At 42.7% G+C, this 12046-nt stretch overlaps 1 protein-coding gene across 12 annotated transcripts in view; it reads left to right on the forward strand.

Annotated features, from left to right (window-relative positions):
• Positions 1-12046, forward strand: part of PTK2 (protein tyrosine kinase 2) — a 143234-nt gene that overhangs the window by 106666 nt on the left and 24522 nt on the right. For 6 of the 12 annotated variants that reach the window (XM_029064154.1, XM_029064144.1, XM_029064145.1 and 3 more), the window contains 8 exons: positions 419-439; positions 1582-1679; positions 4100-4184; positions 5484-5584; positions 5830-5945; positions 7135-7235; positions 8826-8915; positions 9124-9328. In XM_029064154.1, coding sequence (XP_028919987.1) covers positions 419-439; positions 1582-1679; positions 4100-4184; positions 5484-5584; positions 5830-5945; positions 7135-7235; positions 8826-8915; positions 9124-9328 — 817 coding nt within the window. The remainder of the gene's footprint in view (positions 1-418; positions 440-1581; positions 1680-4099; positions 4185-5483; positions 5585-5829; positions 5946-7134; positions 7236-8825; positions 8916-9123; positions 9329-12046) is intronic. The other 6 variants (XM_029064152.1, XM_029064153.2, XM_029064146.2 and 3 more) reach the window with 1 other exon arrangement.

A 12046-nucleotide genomic window follows, 5' to 3' on the forward strand; every position in this document is an offset into this window, starting at 1 on the left:
CTCGGGGGCTGTAACCTTCCAAAGCCCTATGTTTTTCCTAAATCCAGGGCCTATTTGTGATTGTTGGGTCTCCATTTTGGGTCCTCGTAGAGTGGTTGGTGGTGGCACGTTGAGGACCTGAAATTGCAAAGTGATATTTCAAGTTGTCCAATTTCAAGTATACCACCAATAAAAGTGTTGACTTCATAGATGAGTCGACGGTGTTCACTGAAAGACTTCTAGGTAATTAGAGGTCTGATGGAGTGGCTGAAAGTGAGATAGATGTGAAATTTATAGTGTCGGAGGTTAATTTGCAACATCCTATTGCTTCTTGAAATATTTAAGTAAAGACTTTTCCCAATTTCTTGTTGTAAACGTAATTGATACTGGATATCTCTAAGCAAGGTCTTTGATTTTTTCTCTTTCAATTGCACTACAGAAAGCTATGGAATAGATGAAGGTAACAGGATTCCCTTCAAATACCTGTGCTTGCTTGCAACCTGGGGAGTGACATGGGTGGTTCAGTTTCAGAGTGTTTGTTCATTTTTCAAATTTTGTGTTCAGTGGATTTGTGGCTAAGTGATTTTAAAGAGGAAAATGGAAAGTTAAAAAAAAATCCCTCTAAATGGAGATGTGTAATTATCAGTCCTGAAGATACTTTATTCCATGTATAACAATGAAAAGATAGTGAAATATATATGGATTTTTTTTCTGGACTGGAATATTTAACTATTTGATTACATTGAAATTCAATGAATTGCATTCCTTTGAACAAGTGGGGAATTTATATGCTTAGGAATGGCCATCTAATTACTAGGAAATTAATACAACATAAATCACAGAATGGGTCAGTTGAAGTTACAAAGCCCAGTTGAGTGTACCTTATTCCCAATTCATTATTCTAATATGGTAATCACAACTTTGATTATTTTTGGTTATCAATTTTGAAGATTAGCTTTCAAAACCTCCTCTTTAAAACTCCTTTAGCTCGCTGAATGATGTTGAGATGTGAAATATCATTTAGTGGAAGCCTCTTAAATTTGCTATGTCTAAAATATCATATTCCAGAAAGGCAATTTGGTATTTTCCTTGGTTCTACAAATTGTTTTCTGTACCTCTTTTCAGTAAAAAATAGATGTTTTGAGCCAGATTGAACTGACTTTCTAGCAGTCATATAAATGGGACTAATGGGATTAAAATCACAAAACAAATTTTTGTTGAATGGTTGTAAGATAAACTCTCTGCCCAGTAGATTTGCTATCAGTAGAAACCAAATTAGACAAGACCCAAAAATATGAAGTGAGATGGAATGAATCCACATTTACAGCAAAAATGGATTGAGTGTGGCAGTGCCACCAGTTGATATCAGTTTGTAGCTCTGAAATCATTCCCAAGCTTGGTTTAAGAGGGTTCCACTGTGGACAAGACATTTCCATTGATGGTTTGTCACCAATTTTAATCTTACTTATATGTAAGATATTGGATTGGATTATTTTAAGTTGTGTCATCTAATTTGTGGTCTTTTGTTTTTTGTTTTTCTTTTTTCCCACTGGGAATGATTTTCTTAAATGGTTTTATATTTAAAGGAATTTTATTTTTCAGCCAGGGATTATGAGATTCAGCGGGACAGAATAGATCTTGGACGGTGTATTGGAGAAGGCCAGTTTGGAGATGTGCATCAAGGCGTTTACACAACTCCGGTATGTCATTCTTTGTTACTGACAAAAGCGTCTGATATGATTCATTATACCTGGTGGGGGTGGTGGGGATGGGGTTGGGGGGTGCGGGGGGTGTGTGTGTGTGTGTTCGTGCTCTTGGAAGCTTCCTAAAAACAGAACTGACCATTCTGGACTAGTCTGTTTCTTTTCCTTGTCTGTCTCTCTATTTATTATCTAGTTAAGGAAACTGGGTATTGCAGTGTCTCTTCCCCCCATTGCCTTTTCACCTCTCTTGCTGTAGTTGAACTGAGACATTGTTAACCTCAGGGTACAGACATGTCCTCCTCCTCTGGAGCAAAGATGGCTGCCTTTTATAGCAGCAGAAGGAGCATAGGAAAGAAGCATAAATCCTGGACCCAGAGGGCTCAAAACAATGAAGTTTACTCCCTGATTTTCTGGGTGCTGGCCCATCTAGGCCCATGAACGCTTGTAGGCTATGCTCGGGATTGACAGGCTCTTTCCTGGTTGTGTGTGAATTTGCTGGTGTTAATGAGCAAATCTGGTGAGGAATGGGTAGAGCTGTAATGCTTGTGGGTTTTTGAGCAAGTTCAGGTTGCTTTGGAGGTTCCTCTTGCAGAAACACGACCCGAAGAAAACCCTGGAGAAACTGCCCTGGGGGAATCTTAATTGAGCTCATTGGCACTAGGTGTGACCAGTGAAGTCACTCCTTGTCGACAAGCTGTCAGGACTCTAGTCCAGGCATCAATAAAACGAGAGCAACACTGAGGGGAGTCCACATTTATCCATACGTCTATCCAGTTGTACAGACTATAGATGCTGGCTAAGGGTCTGTTGGAGTATCTGTGACGATTTGGGGTTTATTTGAGAATTCCATCTAAAGAATGTGAACGTTTAAGGATGGAACTGAGTCAAATGCTTCTTCAGGGCAGGGATCATGTCTACCATCTCTACTCTACTGTCCTATCTCAAGTGCTTAGTACAGTACTGTGCACACCTTAAACATTCAATAAGCGCTCACTGATTCATTAGAAAGATCACAGTCTACTAAGGAAAGGGCAGAGGGCATTTCTAGCAGTTCTAATCATAATGATGGATGGTGATGGTTGGAGTGGCCCTCCCTCCGCCCCCTGTAAACAACGGCCTAAGCCACGGTCCTGTCATGAAGGCATTTTAGACCAAGGGGCCTGTGCAGAGGAATCGGTGTCAGCACCAATGGCTTGGGCAGTGCCGCTTGTTTTTGAGGCTCAGCAGGTGAGTAGGTGGGCAGGGGTGTAGCACGCAGCCAAGAGCATGCAGAAACTTTACCTTTTGGCTCAGAGAAAGTGAATCAGTCACGCGCAAGGGATGGTAAGCAGGTTTGGGTACCTGAAATGGAGAGCCTGAGCTCCGGTTAGTGGGCGAGAAGGCTTGAAAGGGAAGGAGGGAAGAAGACTCCAGCTGATAGCACTCCTTGAAGCTCTTTGCTCAGATTTAGCCTCATTTAATTCTTGCAGGAGCTGGGGGTAGACTTTGCAGGCCAACCTACCTTAGGACATAGACCTACGTAAAGGGGGTGTTTGAATTTGCCTGGTATGGTTGATCTCATGGTGAAGTCTTTACTTTTAAGGTCTTAAAACAATGTTTCCCCTTCATGTTTCTCCAAATTATGGCTTAATTTTAAAAAATAGGATAGAGAACATGTGTGTGTTCACACACACACACATAGGAACAGAAATTACTAAGCTGTTTGTGCTTGAGGCTAATTGGAGTGTTTTCATAGAATAAGAATTCTGTCTGTTTTTTCTGTTTGGTTTTTTTTCTAATTTGGAGGTAATTGCAGGATCAACAGATTAAAACTCCATCTAAGATCACCAGAGATTAAGAGGCATAATAATAAAATCGACTCAACTGATTGTCTTACTTGGGGCAAACACAAAGTAATATGTATTCCTACTTACCTAGGGTTCAAGATCAGAAGCACCTTGACCGTAGGACCAATTTAACTAAGTTAGGATATTGCAGATACTGTTTATGCAATTTTAACTTTAATAATTGTGAATGATTTGTACATAGTGAGTACTATGTAAAAATATGAAATGCTGTTTAATAATTTAAAGTGCAAATACTTCAGTGTATAATATTTGTAAAGATTTATTTTGGATGTACTAAGTGGTTTACGTATGGGATAAAGTCAGGTAATCCTGTTGTAACCTTGATCAAGTCACTGATCATTCCATGCTCTTTGTCCCTCTCCCCTCCTCCTGCATCCAACCTGGGTGGTGTTAACTAACCGATAGGGAGTGAAGTCTGTTAAAGGTGAAAGGGTGCTGTTGATGCAAAGTAAAGATAAGCCCTCAGCCTGGCTAGTTTGGTTCTTAAATGGCTTGTTTCCACACAGTTCAGAAGTGTTAAAGTACTAGACTGAAGTGTTCTTTTTCCATGACTGTCACTTCCCTATGCAGGAGAATCCAGCCATGGCAGTTGCAATTAAAACATGTAAAAACTGTACCTCCGACAGTGTGAGAGAAAAATTCCTCCAAGAAGCCCGTAAGTTTCTGAAAGCATTTTTTCTCCTCTCCTTATAGAGTACAAGTATTACTTGAATTTTGTCAGCAAAATTGCTCTCCCTATTTCAGGGTGAAAAGTCATCTGGGGCCTCTGCTGCTGTAGGAGGGGAAAACAATTACATGTACTTGACACATGCACACACATGCCGGCATGAATGCATATGCACACACACAAATTTTGCATGTTGTTTTTTCTTGTGTTAGACACAGGTGAGAAGATGAGATTCAAGGACTGCCTCCCCCCACCTCTATTGAGAAAAAAAGGATTAGGCTTCCTATGATGGTTGGGGCCCTTGAGGCATTAAAACTTTATAATAGAGTGGGTGCTGGATGTAGAAAACCCTGAATTAATGAAAAATAAAAAAGTAGTCCCCAAAGCCTTTTGCTCTGCCTTGCATTCCAGTATATTCTCTCAAGCAAATTGAGCCCCTCTGACTGCAAGACATTTCATTTTTCAGGGTGTAAGAAGGAGGTTCTTAGCATGGCCTAGGGGAAAGGAAGATAAGCAGGGAGTCAGTTGACTCAAGTTCCAATCTGCCACTAATCAGCTGATCTGTGACCTTGGACGAGGCACATAAATTTTCTGTACTTCAGTTTCTTCTTAGATTGTTTGAGTTCCATGTGGGATAGAGATTATGCCCCATCAGATTACCTTGTATGTATTCCAGTGCTTGACATATTGTAAGCACTTAATACCTCAATTATGGTTATTCAGACCATGATATAATTATTCCTTTTTAAGCAGGGGTTTATGTCTAAATTAGCAAATTGCTCTTTCAACCTTGATTCTCATTGTTTCTTTTACCTCCTGTTTGGGCTTGACTAATTGAATGTATTTTAAGCACTCTTTAGGGTGAAAGGCCTTAAATAGGTGATGCTTTGGTGTGATTTAGATTTTTCTATTCCTCCTTGCAAAGGCTGTGCTTAGTGTCTTGAGGTCCATATGTACGTGTGTCCTGGTGAGGCCAGTGCTGTTTTCCACACTGACATGTTCCACGTGGTTTTCTCAGCTGCCTTCCCCTCCCCCCTGAAACTGTAGGAGCAGCTGGGCCCTGGTCTCCCTATCCTGTTGGGGGACCAGTTCTGCCCACAGGGCTAAGTGGGGAAGCAGGAAGCTTAGCTGTAAATGTCATGGGACTCTCCTGTGTGTCCTAGAAACACCTGTCCTTTGGAAAGTATAATTAAAAATCTTTGTCAAACTGCCCACAGTTGGGGCCTCTGCCTGACCCTGCAAACTTTGTGGAGGAGTTACTTCTGAACGTTTTCTTGTCTATCCTAGTAACAATGCGCCAGTTTGACCACCCGCATATCGTGAAGCTCATTGGCGTTATAACTGAGAACCCGGTCTGGATCATCATGGAGCTGTGCACCCTTGGGGAGGTACATCCCAGTCTCAGACCCTGCTGAGAAAAGCCGTTACATGACCCGAGCCAAGTGCGGCAAAGCCCAAGGCGGATTGATTTCTGGGGTGACAACTTTCTGGTCCACAACTGGGGGATTTTGTTGGTTTTTTTCCTTTAATCACTATGATTATAGACAGATTTTTGTTTTTGTTTTGCTTCTGTTTCTCTTGGCTGATTTCTGATCGTGTTTTGTTTTGTGGTGTTTTACCTCTCGCCCCAAAGCTAAGGTCATTTTTACAAGTGAGGAAGTTCAGTTTGGACTTGGCTTCTTTGATTCTCTATGCCTACCAGCTCAGTACAGCTCTTGCATATCTGGAGAGCAAGAGGTTTGTTCATCGGTAAGTGAGATAAACCAAACAACGAAATTTATGCAGCCGGGATTACAAAGTCAGCGGAAGTTGATTTCCAGTACTCTTTTTCTAAGGCTGACACCTCAATGGAAAAGTGTTGTGACTTTTTCTGCAGTTTTATTTCTCAGGGTATTGTAATTGTAATACTTCTCAGGAAGTATCATAACATCTTGAAAATGTCATGTCAGGATTCTTTTCTTGAAAAGCTAGAGGCATCTAGGGGTCATATAAAATTAAGAAGCGCTGAACTAAGGCCTGAATCCTAAAAGTCGAATGTATTGAACGCTGTGCTGAGGGCGACATCTACTGGATCTCTGTTGAATTGATACTCTGTCCCCCCTCGTCATGTTCATAATTGGAATTAATTCTGATACAGTTTTTGCTTTGGCTATTCAGGGACAGTGACATAAATCAACCAATCAGCCGTGTTTATTGAGCCGAGAGCTGGGCGCTGAGAGCACTGTACTAAGCGCTTGGGAGAGTAGAGTGTACCAGTGTTGGTAGGCACGTTCCCTGCCCACAAAGAGCTTAAAGTCTAAAGAGGACTTTACCTAAACATAAACAAACACGGAAAGCCAGGTTTGGAATTCAAGAGCAAAAAGACTTTCAAGGATATCTAAAATGTGTGTGGATCCCGGTTTTATAATTGGGAACATCACATTTGGGAAGCTGAGGGAAAGATTGGCAAAGGGTTGTTTTTCCAGATTTATGGGGGAAATTTTTTGTCATGTTAACCTTAAGCGAAATAATAAATAATTGCCGTCTTGGGATTCTATCTGATGTGCCTGTTGATTATATGAATTATGCATATGCTGTCTTTTTTTTAATCAATCAGTCGATGGCATCTGTTGAGTGCTGTAGTGTGTCAGAGCACTGTATAAAGTGCTTGGGGGAGAGTACAGTGCAGTTGAGTCAGCATAAACATTCCCTGCCCTCAAGGAGCTTCCTCTATGTTTATGCCTTTCCAGTATTTACTCCTTACCAGATAAAAATTTGGAAGCTATTTTGGAGCTATTGATAATTTTGCTAGAATTCTGATGTGCCGTTTTCCATATTCATTGTTCTCAAATGAACCATTTTACAAGTTTTCATTTTATAATTTCGAAGGTAATGCTTGATTATACAGTAATTTTGATTTCCTTATAATAACTCAGCATCTCTAATTTTTATTTACTAGGGACATTGCTGCTAGGAACGTATTGGTGTCCTCCTCTGACTGTGTGAAATTAGGAGACTTTGGTTTGTCACGATACATGGAAGACAGTACGTACTACAAAGGTAGGAAATCTGGATTTCTATAGAAATGTGGTGTTCAGGCATGCAGAGAGACAGCAGGGCCTAGTGGAAAGATCATGTGGGCATGAAAGTCAAAAGACCAGGGTACTGGTTCTAGCTCAGCCACTTTGCCGCTGTGTGACCCTGGACAAATCACTTAACTTCTCTGTGCTTCAGTTTTCTCCTTTTTAAAATGGCAATAAAATACCTGTTGTCCCTCTGTAGGCTTTGAGCCCCAAGTGGGGTAGGGACTGTATCTGATCTGATTATCTTATATCTATCCCAGTGCTTAGCACGTAGTACGTGCTTAACAAATACCATTATTATTATTATTGTGGTTGTTGGTACAAGTCTAGGGGACTTTTAATCTGCCAGTAATTAACAAAGAGAATTTCCTAATGTAAGAAAAAGATTTTATGGCATTCATGATTCTGTGTAATGTGGATCAAGGGGCTAAAGACAGAAAATACTTGGGGAAGCTCTTTAATAGACTTTTAAAATATTCCTCAGGAAGGTATCTTTAACTGGAAAAATTGGACAAATGATCTTTCCTCCAACTACTGATATCACCAGTAGGAAGTCAAGTGAGTGAATTATAAAGCTAAAAATGTACAGTCTTCCAGCCTCTCATCAGGAGCCATTGATTTTTTAATGCATTCTGAGGGCTTACATTGATAGCTTAAATCAAGTGTCAAAGGGGGAAATAAAAGTAGCTCTGATGAGTACTTAACGTGAAGGCTAAACAGTGAAATAACCAATCCATAAGTGCCTACTGCATGCAAAACACTGTGCTGAGGGTTTTGGGAGAGTACACCAAAGCAAAGCCTGTTTCCTCCCCTGAAGGAACTCATAGTCCAAAGATGGAGGAGACGGTAGAGAAAGGGCCCATAAGCAAGAAGAATAGTAGCTAGAGGACAAAGGATTATTTCCTAGAATTTTTTAGCTGGTTCCATCTTCATTATAGAATACCAGAGTCCCAGTCTATAACAAAGGCATCAGGAACCAAGATTGATCTCATTTCATCCCCTGCCAGGGAGGCCTCATGGAGGGAAATGTAGAGTGTGCCAGGCTCCTGAAGGTCACCTAAGGTTCAGTGGAGCCATGAATTGGGCTGCCAAGTTCAGTAAGAAAACCTTCTTCAAATAGCATTAGAATGATGATGATAATGATGATAATGACAGTAGGTATGTGTCAAGTGCTTATTATCCGCCAAGCACTGTATTAAATTCTGGGACACCTAAAGGGTAATCAGGTCAGACACAGTCCTATCCCTCATGGGGCTCACAGCCTGATAGGGAGAGAGAACAGGTGTTAAATCATCCCCATTTAAAAGGTAAGGATATTGAGTTCCAGAGAAGTTAAGTGGTTTGCCCAAACTTACCCTGGCAGGTGAATGGAGGAACTGGGAGTAGAACCCTGCTCTTTGGTCTTGTGCTCTTTCCACTGCTACTCTCCTATTCTCTGAGTGCATCACCCTTCTGTTGAACTACAGCTTCAGATTCAACAGCACTCGATAAATACCACTTGCTGTCATTACTGTTATCATTATACCACTGGAAGAAGGTTTTCTTAAAGGGGTTTTCCTTCTTCCAGCCTCCAAAGGGAAATTACCGATAAAGTGGATGGCTCCAGAGTCCATCAATTTCCGGCGCTTCACCTCAGCCAGCGACGTTTGGATGTTTGGTACGTATACTCCTCCCTGGATCTTCTTCTGTCAGAGTTTTGAGTCACAGGGGCGGAACTTAAACTTTTATGTCGGAGGGCTTGCTGCCTTCTCCTGCCATACTATGTGTTTGCCCTGACATCCTGACTTTGCTCTGTGGCGTTGGTGCTTTCGTGCTGTGTGTATGTGTGTGTAAATCTGTCCGTCATACCCTGCTCCATATTCCAGGTGTGTGCATGTGGGAAATTTTGATGCACGGCATCAAGCCTTTCCAAGGAGTGAAGAACAATGACGTGATTGGCCGAATTGAGAATGGGGAACGGCTCCCAATGCCTCCGAACTGCCCTCCCACCCTCTACAGCCTAATGACGAAATGTTGGGCCTACGATCCTAGCAGGAGGCCTCGGTTTACGGAGCTCAAAGCCCAGCTCAGGTAAGAAGCGGAAAGGGTTTTGGTTTTTTTTTTCCCCCTCCTCAAGGGTGTACATTTCCATGCTAGAGATAATAATAATAATAATGTTGGCATTTGTTAAGCGCTTACTATGTGCCAAGCACTGTTCTAAGCGCTGCGCTAGATACAAGGTTATCAGGTGCCCGATTTGGGGCTCACAGTCTTGATCCCCATTTTACAGATGAGGTAACTGAGGCACAGAGAAGTTGAATGACTTGCCCAAAATCACACAGTTGACAAATGGTGGAGTTGGGATTAGAACCTATGATCTCCAACTCCCAAGCCCGGGCTCTTTCCACTAAGCCACGAAACCCATACCCAATCCCAAACAGCCAAATTTGGGACAGTGAATTCATAACAGAATAAGGCTTCCATGCTCTTTTCAACATTAGGCTTGAAAGCTAAAGAACTTTACTATGTTAAAATTTGATATTTTTGAGAAAATACTGAAAGTATCCTATGAAACTTGAATCATCAAAGTGTTTTAAAACTGCCTTTGAGCTTTGAGAGAATAACACTTAAGTTAAGAAAATAACATGACTCAGTACAAAATAATGGGAGCCCTGATTTTCTATGATGTTACTTGATCAGACCTATGCTTAACTTACTGAGAGAGAGATAAGGAGATTTGTAGCAGAGGGAAAGAGGGACACAGTACAGGGTAAAAGTCAGGGAGGGAGAGAGCAAAGGAGATTTCCCCCCAGCACCACCAGATCCACCCTCAGTCAGTCCTGAGCTCTACCCGCCTCAGAGCCAGAGCCTTTCTCAGTGATGGGGACCCCTGGAGCAGCTGTTGCAAAATGTGGCAAATAGTGAAATAGAAGCTGTAGCCTCTGCAGCCATCCCTAATCCCTGACTTGAAACCCTGCCCAGTACCCTGGGTGCAGGTTAGAAAATCAACCACCTGCATAGGCACTTTCCTTCCACCCTGGCTCCTGTTCTAATTCCTGCCTCCGGCAACAATGGCCACTGTGGGCTATTTTCCTTGCTCCCTCCTGGCATGGTGCTGCTTCACACTGAGGCTGTGCCTGGAGGAAGAAGGAGTGGCTGTAGGGCACCCGGGTAGATGCCTGTGCACATACGTGTGAGTTTGTGTGTGTGTGTGTGCACGCGCGCACACACACAGGCCTGTAGTACTTTGTGATGAGTGTCTGGAAGAAGGGAGGACAATGACAGACATACCACCATACCACCTTCTAGATTTAGCCCACCCCCCTTGGGCAGGAATTGACCTAGACACTGGGATTACAGGGGCGGGCGGAATAGAAGTGTTGGTTTTGGGTGTGCCTAGTCACATTTACCCAGGAAGCAGGCGGAGAGACCCTGTCGATCTCCCCAAGCCGTCGTCGCCATCACTCCGTCAATCATTGTGTGTAGCCGGCTTCATCTCCGTAATCCACTAGTCTCTATTCCAGAGGAGGGGAAGAGTGCTTGTGCTGTCATTTTCATTTCAGGAATTAGTAGTTCTAGCATGACCTACTACCTTTCTTTCATAGCATAATTATATCTGTGTGGCCTCTTCCTGACTTTTTTGGGGGTCTCAGGTTCTAGGAACAGTTGCTACTGAATAGAGCTTATTTTTGAATAGAAACCTATGGTAAACTCATTTACATCTGAATCTTAGTCTTGTGTGGTCTTTTGGCAAAGGAGCATTTTAAGTGTCAGAAAAGTATCAAGATGAAATTCCTAACTAGGCATATTTTGGGGCACACTTTGGACAGTTGTTTTCATCTAGATGAAAATGTACCACGAGGTACCTAAGCTGCAGCCTCTTCGGCTCCCAGTAACTTCGCCTTGTGATCATCAATGACTAGAGGAGTCAGATGGGAGAAGAGAACTGATTTATCCTTGTAATGGGGAGGAACTGTGAGTATTTTTGAAAAAATAAGTCCCCATGGTGCAGGTCTCTGCGAAATCAGATTTTCATGATTTGTCATTTCCTTCACTATGTTATGTAATGATTAGAGTAGTGAGTGAAGGGGAATCCAAGTGGGTCCTGGACCTGGTTTTGAAGCTGGCATTCTGAGCAACTCTGCTCCCCTCCCAACTCCCACCTAGAATGGTGAGGGTGGTGGAACCTCAGGTGGTCATGTGCCCGGCTTCCTTCTTCCCCTCCTCGCTCCCAGCAGATGAACAGCCCAAATCCCTTGGGACTGGCTGGGACTAGCTAGGATTGGCTGTTTCCTGAGGGGTCGGAGGTTGGCAGAAAGTGGGCCCCTCAGACCCTGCAGGCTTGTTGCTGGGAAGTCTCTGTCAGTTGAACTAACCCACGTGGGCTTCAGAGGGTAGAGAGCCAAGTCCGCGTCATCTCCAGAAACGGCCCTTTGGCTGTAATTCTCAAAGTCAAAACCCCTCTTCTTCAGTCTTTCCTCATAGGACCTACTTTCCATCGCTGGAGACATCTTTACCACCCTTCTCTGGACCCTCTCTTGCCTCTCAACATTCTCTCTCAGGCACAGTGACCCAAACTGCCCACGGTGCTGCGGTGGTCAGATTCTAGGCTGTAAGCTCATTGTGGTCAGGGAATCTATACTCTCACAGGGCACTACAAACAGTAAGTGCTCTGTAAATACCACTGATTTGATTGATTATCCTCATCGATTACTGTTCATTGTCTACTGGGTACAAGGATCATCTAGTGGATGTGTTTCTTTGAAACTTGTGAAGCACCTAACACGGTGAAGCGCACTGAGATGCACA

The sequence above is a fragment of the Ornithorhynchus anatinus genome, chromosome 4 (assembly GCF_004115215.2).
Source record: "Ornithorhynchus anatinus isolate Pmale09 chromosome 4, mOrnAna1.pri.v4, whole genome shotgun sequence".
NCBI classification, from domain to species: domain Eukaryota; kingdom Metazoa; phylum Chordata; class Mammalia; order Monotremata; family Ornithorhynchidae; genus Ornithorhynchus; species Ornithorhynchus anatinus.